The sequence below is a fragment of the Gouania willdenowi genome, chromosome 12 (genome assembly GCF_900634775.1).
Source record: "Gouania willdenowi chromosome 12, fGouWil2.1, whole genome shotgun sequence".
Taxonomy (NCBI): Eukaryota; Metazoa; Chordata; class Actinopteri; order Blenniiformes; family Gobiesocidae; genus Gouania; species Gouania willdenowi.
Genome location: NC_041055.1, coordinates 895,357 through 905,059, shown reverse-complemented (window position 1 = coordinate 905,059; position 9,703 = coordinate 895,357). Strand labels below are relative to the sequence as shown.

At 38.8% G+C, this 9,703-nt stretch overlaps 1 protein-coding gene across 4 annotated transcripts in view; it reads right to left on the bottom strand.

Moving 5' to 3' along the window:
- Positions 1-3,502: 3,502 nt before the first annotated feature.
- The window catches only part of mphosph9 (M-phase phosphoprotein 9), a 31,592-nt gene continuing 25,391 nt past the window's right edge, over positions 3,503-9,703 (bottom strand). Inside the window, exons 16-24 of one of the 4 annotated variants that reach the window (XM_028463638.1) lie at positions 9,362-9,463; positions 7,650-7,808; positions 7,387-7,517; positions 6,910-7,131; positions 6,707-6,833; positions 5,810-5,895; positions 5,605-5,747; positions 5,307-5,375; positions 3,503-4,062 (exon numbers count right to left, since the gene is read on the bottom strand). In XM_028463638.1, the coding sequence (XP_028319439.1) occupies positions 3,961-4,062; positions 5,307-5,375; positions 5,605-5,747; positions 5,810-5,895; positions 6,707-6,833; positions 6,910-7,131; positions 7,387-7,517; positions 7,650-7,808; positions 9,362-9,463 (1,141 nt within the window). In that variant the 3' untranslated portion in view covers positions 3,503-3,960. Of the gene's footprint in view, positions 4,063-5,306; positions 5,404-5,604; positions 5,748-5,809; positions 5,896-6,706; positions 6,834-6,909; positions 7,132-7,386; positions 7,518-7,649; positions 7,809-9,361; positions 9,464-9,703 lie in introns of all 4 variants that reach the window. The other 3 variants (XR_003675296.1, XR_003675298.1, XR_003675297.1) reach the window with 3 other exon arrangements.

Sequence of the window (9,703 nt, the reverse complement as noted above, 5' to 3'; positions counted from 1 at the left end):
GGACATCCACAGTGTCTTCCTGTTCTTCTGCTGCCTGAACATTAAACCACGAACATAAACATTTTTAGCATTTTCTGCCTCTTTTTTTGTACTTTCTACTTTTTGTTTTACCTCTCTTCGTTTCTACCAACCCACTATTAATATATTTACCGACATGTTTGCTAGTCACTGTCTGAATGTCAAGCTTCGATTCAAGTCTCTCTTGCGCATGCAGCATGGGCAATACTAACTAAAGGTGGAGGGAGGAGCGTAACGACACATTTTGGCACATTTTTGAAAATAACTCGTTATGGGGAAAAAAAAACGTGAGAGCAACATAAAGGGTGTCTTATACTGAGTGACCAAAAAAATAATAATAATAATCAGAAATGTACCCCCCCACCCCGCCCCACCCCCGTAGAACTGGCCCTGCTTCTAACTTTGATTTAAAAATGTTCACATGTGATGCTGACTTCAGCTCTGCTGCAGTTTGTTCCACTTCTTTGCAGCATAACAACTAAACACAGCATCACCATGGTTACTGTGAGCTCTGGGCTCCACTATCTGACCTGTTGTCCATAGATCTCAGAGACCTGCTGGGTTCATACCTGACTAACATCTCACTGATGTATTCTGGACCAAACCCATTCACACATTTATAACCAGCAGCAGAACTTTACAGTCTCCTCTGAGGCTGACTGGGAGCCAGTGTAATGTGTTCTGACCTCTTTGTTCTGGTTCAGACCTGAGCTGCAGCGTTCTGAACCAGCTGTAGATGTTTGATGAAGACCATTACAATAGTCCAGTCTGCTGGAGATAAAAGCATGGACCAGTTTCTCCTGATCTTTCTGAGTCATTAAACCTTTCACTCTGGAGATGTTCTTTAGGTGGTAGAAGATGTTTTTGTGATAGATTTGATCTGATGCTGAATGTAAGATCTGAGTCAATCAGAACACCAAGGTTTTTGACTTGGTCTTTATCTTCTAAAGATCCAGACTCAGATACTTGCTGACAGCAGTCCTCTTTTCCTTGTTACCAAAGACAATCACCTCCATCTTGTCATGGTTTAGTTGAAGGAAGTTTTCACTCATCCATCAGTTTATTTTTTCTAAGCAGTCACACAACACCTCAATGGGACCATAGTCATCTGGGTTCAGTGATAGATATAGTTGTGTGTCATCTGCGTAGCTCTGATTATCAACCTTACAGTTGTGTAAAATGTGTCCTAAAGGAAGCATATAAAGGCTAAACAGAAGAGGTCCAAGAACAGATCCCTGAGGAACCCCACAGGACATTGGTAATCTGTCAGATACAAAGTTTACAATGTTTACAAAATAACTTTGATCCTCCAAGTAGAACTTAAACCATTGCACTAGTGACATGTTTACAGTAAACTGGTAGTACTAGTAAAAGAAAATGTTGCTTTACTTTTTTTGGAGCACTCGTGTGCAAGTAGATGCTATTTGTATTACTAGTAAACAAAAGCAAAACCATCTAATGTTGTGTTATTAGTAGACTAAAAAAAAAAAAGGAGTAAAAACTCAAAGCTTTACTAGTATTAAGACAAAACAGTACAACTAGTAGTACTAGTGACACGTATTGCTTCACTCGTAAAGTTTAATAATGCACTAGTTGACCTAAATGTAGCTACATGTTTACAAAATGACAGAAAAACACAAGACAATTAAAACAATTTAAACAGAAATACTCAAAAAAATCACTCAAAAACCACACAAAGCGACAACAAAATAAACAAAATCATGGAAAAATAGAATAAATGACAGCAAATATACACAAAAATGACTCCAAAAACAGTAAAAAAAAATTATACATTAACCAAATTACTCTAAAACACACAAAGAAATAAAAGAAAATACGCAAGAGGTGAATGACTCCAAAAACAATAAACAACATAATACACAACATAACCCCAAAACACATAGAATGACAGAAAATAATATTACAAAACTGACTCCTTTACACAAACAAAATAACAGCAAATACAAAAAAAGGAAAACGATGCACAAAATAACTCCAAAAAAAACAAAAAAATACACCAAGACATCAACAACAATGGACAAAAATGACTCAAAAATCACTAAACAGCATTAAAAAATACACAAAATAACAGAAAAATACACAAAATAAGAGAAAAATACACAAATTAACACACAAACCCTTCGTTATTTCCTGTATTAAAGCTCAACCCGTTGTATTTAAAGTTACTATCACTGCTTTAGTTACACAAAAACACACATTTACACAACACGTGTGATATAATTACTGTGTGTGTGTGTGTGTGTATCATACCTCATCAGTCACGGATAACGATGTCATTAATTAACTAATTAACCGCAGCGTTCATTAGTTTAATTAAACACAGCCGGAGGCGGAAACTACGTCACCATTCTCGCCTATGTTAGCTCCTCCCCCTCGTTTCCATGGCTGCTGTTCTGAGTAAAGCGCTCCCCCTGCTGGTACAAGTTAGAAACATCACACAAAAAAGTCCTCAAAATTAATGAGACAAAAACACGTCATTATGAAATGTATAAAATAAGTCATAATAAGGAATTAAAAAAGATTATATAAAGACTTTTCATTCCATATTTATTTTTTCCAGCAGCAGTAAAAGCTTCCTAAATACAATCTAACAGTATACATTATTTATATTATATATAATAAAATATATATATAAACAAGACAATCCAAGACTTTACAGAGAACATACTGCTGTAAACTAGATTTATCACAAACAACAATAAGGTTTTTACAAACAAAACAAAGTAAATAAAAACCAAACAAAACGGAGTAAAATACAATTAAATCAAGATAAATCATATAACTGATTGACAAAAAACACAAATATTCACTGAACAAAACTACCAAAATACACAAAAAACAGAAACATATGAAACTATAACATAAATATACAAAATAAGAACAAAGACACAAAACAACATAAGTACAACACAACTACATAAATACCATAAAACATTAAATAAAAATACAAAGAATGACTCTAAAAAAAACCTCAACATTACAACTGAAAACACACAAATACACACAAACTGTTTCATGTTAATGCTTTGATTGGTGATGATTCTAATGTTGATCATGTGACTCTCAGATCAGAAAAACTGAGATTTATTATTTATCATTGTTTTATTTAAAAATATACACAACAAAAATGTTAAAAACAAAACAAAATTTAGAATCAAGGTAACATTTTAAATATTTATTATTGGTTGGAACTTTGTGAAACACATTTTGGGAACCTTTGCATAAATAACAACTGAAGTTATGCATGAATGTAAAAAAAATTAAAAGAAAAAAACCAACAAAACTGAGTGGTTTGAATAAAAATCTTTATTTATTTATTTATTTATTGTGCAACAACACAAACACAAACAGCTCCTGTTCACAATAACAGAGAAAAACTGCAGCGGAAATGATCATAAAAATGGACAAGATGGAGGAACGTGTGTGTGTGCGTATGCGTATGCATGTGTGCGTATGCGTGTGTGTGCATGTGTAGGCGTGTGTGCATGTGTGTGCGTGTGTGTGCATGTGTAGGCGTGTGTGCGTGTGTGTGTGTGTGCGTATGCGTGTGTGTGTAAAAGCAAAGCAGCTGGTGACTGTGGAATGTAATCCATTCAAAAGGCAACTTCATTCATTTAAACATTTGTTCTTTATGTTATAAAAGTAAAAAATAAACGCTGAGTGGTAAACAATAACATGTAAACACTTCTTTCTGTTGATCGTTTCCATGACTACAAAACTAAACGTCTGTACAAATCTGTGCTAAACTATAAAAATACTCCTGAGGAGGAGCGTCCCGTAGAAAAAACATCCCCGAGTCATTGCAGGAAACGCTGAGTCGTGTGTTCTGACTGGCTCAGAGGGAGGCGGAGTAGAAAATACAGACGGTGGTAGGCGGAGTCACCCCACTCCTATGTGTTAGTGGGTGGAGTCTATGTGCTGCTACGTGTTAGCGCATGAGCGCAGCACGTTGAACCTCTTCAGAGTCATCCTCAGAGAACCGAGCTCTCTGGTCACATGATCCAGACGATCCTCTAACGACACCTGAGGACAGAACCATGGGAACCATGAAAACCATGAGAACAATGGGAACCATAAATGAGAACCATGGGAACCATTAGAACTATGAGAACCATGGGAACCATGCCAGGGCTTGAGACTGCGACCAAAATGGTCGCATATGCGAGTAATTTTTCAGTGTGTGCGAGTGAAAATTTTATCTGGTCGCATCCGTGCGAGTGCGTATAGGGTGACGTTATTTTATACAGAGCAGCTGAACGCTCTGTCACATTCCACAGAGTGAACCTCTCTCTCTCTCTCTGTAGGGGTCTGCAACCTGTGGCTCTGGGGCCTAATGTGGCCCTTTGACTCTTATACAATGGCTCCCTATAGCTTTAAAAAACTATTGAAATCAAGTTATTTTTTATAGAAGCTTTTAATGATTAATGACAAATAAAATCATGATATAACAATTTGTTAACCTAAAATAAATCACGTTGTACAATGACTCAGCACTTTCCTTGTTATGATTTAATGTTATTTAAAATAATGATATAAAATAAACCTGTTATTTCAGCCACTGCTTGTTGCAGAAAAACTTAATATTGTCACTAAAACATTAAAACATTTTGCAAATATCTCAAGTCATTGTCAATCTTTACTTCATACAAAACTACGGTACGTTAGTTAAGTCAACTATTCATCAGCATGTGTGGCTATGCTGTACATTGCCCCCACCCCTGCTCAAAAAAAAGGGAAAAAAGGTGTGACCAACTGAAAAAGTTAGTGTAGAACTCTATTAAAATGACCAATAAAACTATGTATCTATGAGAACCATGAATGGGAACAATGAGAAGACTAGACACTCACCACTTTAAAACCAGTGTGTGTGTGTGTGTGTGTGTGTGTGTGTGTTTCAACACCACATTTAATTGATTTAAAAATGCTTTAAAACAACAAATAAAATTCTAATAAAGTATTTTTTAAAAGTATGGCACATTTTAAGATTTAATCTTACAAATACATTAAAAAAAAAATTAGATAAAACAAATGCTTAGAAATAAAAATAAATATATTTTAACTTGAGAAGGGAATTTAGAATATGTTAAAATTATAACATTTAAATTATATTAAACAAAAACCATTAAATTAGGACATTTAGAACAAAAACTTAAAAAATAATTAAAAAAAAGTTCTAAAAACATATTTTACTTAACTTGTAATTTTCTAAAAAGTAAGAAAAGTAAAACATGTAAATATTAAACTGAGATGAATGATTGTGTTCTGACCTGGTCTAATCTGCTCTGTAGAGTCACTCTTCCTCCTGTCGAAGGGATTCGACTCAAAGCAGCTTCAATCTGCACAAAATAAACTCATTCATTCATCCTTTCACACAACAGCAGATTAGCAAAACTGTACATGACATTTAACGTGGATTTGTGGAATAATCTAGAACAGAAAGAGCACACTGATGCCCCTGTAGGCAGGCAGAGGTACTGCATGAGTGGTTCGTTTAGATTTAATGAAAAATGATTTTATTAAACAGAATAATTCTCCTGTATGACACACACACACACACACACACACCTGCAGCTTCTCCTGGGTCAGCTCATCAAACAGCCTCTCAGCCTCGGCCAATGACTGAGGTCCATTGGTGAGGGGCGGAGCCTGGTCGAGGCAGGAGGGCAGCAGGTCTGGTTGGCTGCTCGTACACAGAGGCTTCAGAGATTCTAGAATGAAATGAGTTCAACATGAGAGAACGGAAACAAGCAGCAGTTTTATTTTATTTTACCATCATCTCTGTCTGAGGTGAACTGGAGCCTCTTCTTAGAACCACTGCTGCTGTGGAACGAGTGACGCCGCTCGTGTCCCTCAGCTCTGACATGGACACACAATCAGATCCTTCAACACCTCCACCCCCGACTATCACCCCCCAACTCTCTGAGTCACACACACACACACAGAGAGACAGACACAGACACACACACAGACACACACACACACACAGAGAGAGACAGACAGACAGACGCACACACACACAGACACAGACACAGAGACAGACACACACACACACACACACACACACACACACAGAGACAGACACACAGACAGACACGCACACACACACAGACACACACACACACACACACACACACACACAGAGACAGACACACAGACAGACACGCACACACACACAGACACAGAGACAGACACACACACACACACACACACACACACACACACACACACACACACTTAGAACCACACACACAGAGACAGACACACAGACAGAGACAGACACACACACACACACACACACACACACACACACACACACACACACACACACACACACAGAGACAGACACGCACACACACAGACACACACACAGACAGAGACAGACACACAGACAGACACAGACACACACACACACACACACACACACACACACACAGAGACAGACACACAGACAGAGACAGACACGCACACACACAGACACACACACAGACAGAGACAGACACACAGACAGACACACACACACACAGAGAAAGACAGACACACACACACACACAGACACACACAGAGACAGACACAGACAGACACACAGACACACACACACACACACACACACACACACACACACACACAGACACACACAGAGACAGAGACACACACACACACACACTACCTGTGGTGCAGATGCTCCTCTCGGGGCATCATGTGACCAAAGGCGGTGGAATAGTTGTCAGTTGGACAGCGTTTAGGGCTGGATGTGGTGGAGAGAGGCTCCACTAACGTCTCCCTCTTTGACTTTGCTGAAAGGATCAAAAACACACATGATCCTGATTGGTTGATAGAGAGCGTTTAATGTTTGATGAGAGCATGACTCACTAGGCGTGACAGGGTGGGCGTGGCGTTGTCCTGGGGGGGGCAGAGAGGATGAGCGGTGGCCCTCTGGGCTCCAACTCCTCTGAGCTCTGAGTAGAGCTGCAGATCTCCTCACCGCTCCACCATCCACCCCTCGCACTCCTTCTGTGGGCGTCGCCTTCTGATGGAGAGACTCTTTGTGTCTCTGCTCTACGAAGCCCACCGTGGTCCTGGAACTACTGACCCCTGACAGGAACAACACCTGGATTATTAGTTCTATGGTGGTTTTAAATCCCTTTTAATCCCATTGAGCACCAGTACAGACGGTGTTATGGTTCAATAGGTGATCATGTCATCTTGTGACTGATGGAGTAGTTTTCATCATGTATGTTTTCATTTATAGTGAGTGAACACAGTCCATAGTAAAGTTAATGCTGCGGTAGGGACAGTTCATCAGTTATAATGATGACCAGTAGAAGCGTTACATCTAGGGGCTCTTACATGGCGCTCTGCTCTCGGTGGCGCGGGTCTCCTCCAGCTCTATGAGGGCCCTCATCATGGGGGTGAGGACGCTGGGCCCCTCCCTCCTGCTGGGGGGAGGCTGCTGGTCGCTCTCTGGGGGGGAAGCACACCTGAGGAGGAACAGCTGAGTCAGCACCACTGAGCTCTAACCATGATGATGATGATGATGATGATGACACCACCAGCTCAACCCTGCTGACCCTGACTCCATTGAACTGACTTCTGGTGAGTGAGCATCAGACCTGACGTGTGATTGGCTGCTTTGGGGAAAAGCTGACTTCCTGCTTCGGCTCAGCCCCTCCCCTGGACCACAAGGAGAACATGGAGACCTGCGCAGGGTGACGTCAGGCTGGGCTTTACATTTTCTGGGCGACAGCAGGAGGTCAGGATGGTGGAAAAGGCTGTGGACACAGGAAGTCAGAGCGATTAGGATCAACCAATCATAATCATCCTAATCAATAAATATTATACTTTCACATGGACTTAGCTCTTTGACCTTTGAACTGTACACAGGGCTTCAGATTTTCTGCTATTGCAAAAAATGGACGGAAAAAAGCTGAATTCACATTCTGAAATGGAAAAAATAATCTGACCCGTTTTATTTTCTTTTCGCTTTGTTTAAACACCTCACGTTAATGTCTCGGATCAATATCACTATTTTTCACCAGAAAGAGGGAAATTGAATGTCTAAACAGTGTGACAGACAAACAATAATCCTGTTCTTATGCCACATGTTACGGCTCATCTAGTGATCATGTAGCTCCTCCCCTTCCTGGAGAGAATGTGTGTGGAAGAACAGTGTAGGTTTAGGGTCAGGGTCTCTTCAGGGAGAGACCCCTCCTACTGTCACATTATGTGGGCGTGTCCAAAAATGACTCCATTCTGGATCCAGCTCAGGAACAATATGAAGAAAGTTAAAACTTTATATTTAGGGAAGAGACCAGTGCAGATGATGGGAAATGTGAATAAAATATCTGTGGAATATTCTACTGTCAATTACAAGAAAATGGCTTTGTGACATTCTTGTTAAAAATACTGTTTATAAACAACGGAACAACTGACATGCCGTAATATTGGAACATGAAAAATGTGAAGTTTTGTAAACAAAGGAGAAGATTTATATGAACACTGTCAGTAGTTTTAAGATGTGACTGCACAGACGTATCACTAAAGCACTTTATGTTCAGTTATTTACTTTGTTATTATACAACTATGTACGCATATATGCTGTTAGGTTTATACTGTACACATATTTAAAAACTTGGGACTGTACGTTATATTTGTACTGTCTGTTCCCAACAAAAATTGAAATTACAAAATAAATAAAATGTGAAAAGGCTCTGGTCCAAAGTCAGGTTTATCTGATGGTGTATTAGCTGAACTGGTGATCAGATTATCTGATGACACGTCACAACATCTTCAAACACACGTTGGTTGGAGGTAATTAAAGGTTTGACTAATAATGTTTAAGAATCATTTCACACAGTTAAACAAAAGGCTGAGGCAGTGGTTTATTTATTTTAAACATGACTTTTTTTTTTATCATATTTGATATTTTTATGCTTTTTACATTTTTTTTACTAGATTTAAATTTGAGGAAGTTAAAGTACAGAATACAGTTGTTTGAGATTGTGTGTGGTTTTAATTGGAAAAATAATAATAATCTAAAAAATTACAAAAATATAATTTTAATCAAAATTTTTTTTTATTATTTACTCAACATTTCAGGTGACCCCATTTAACTCCAAGCTACCCTATAAGCGACCCCAAGGTTGAAAAACCCTGGGCTAAGCGTTAGCAGTGTGGCTAATGTGTATTTGGTTTGGTTCACACACTGCTGACTGTCGATCACATGACCAGCGTTGATGTGGAAGAAGCGTCGGCTAGCTTAATGCTAACCTAATATGGGAAATCCCATTGACAGGCTAAGTGAACTAGCTAGTGATGTTCTCACCCAGCTCCAGAGGGCTGAGTGCTGCTGTGGGACGTGTAGCGGGTCCTGGCCTGGTTCTCATGATCCATCTGCTTCACCTGAGACTCCAGCTTAGAGATAAACCTGGAAGATTTGAAAACATCATCATCTCACACAAACGTCACTTTAAAAAAAAAAAAAAAAAAAACAGCTGAAAAACCCCAGACTAGAATCACAAAATGTGTTTTATTTTGAAATGTCGGCTTTTATTTTGAATTTAACTTTACTTAAAGATAAATTCAAATAATATAAAAAGTGTTATTTAATGACAGATTACCACCAGTTCTTTTTTGAAACTTAGAAATTATTGTTCAACATTATGAA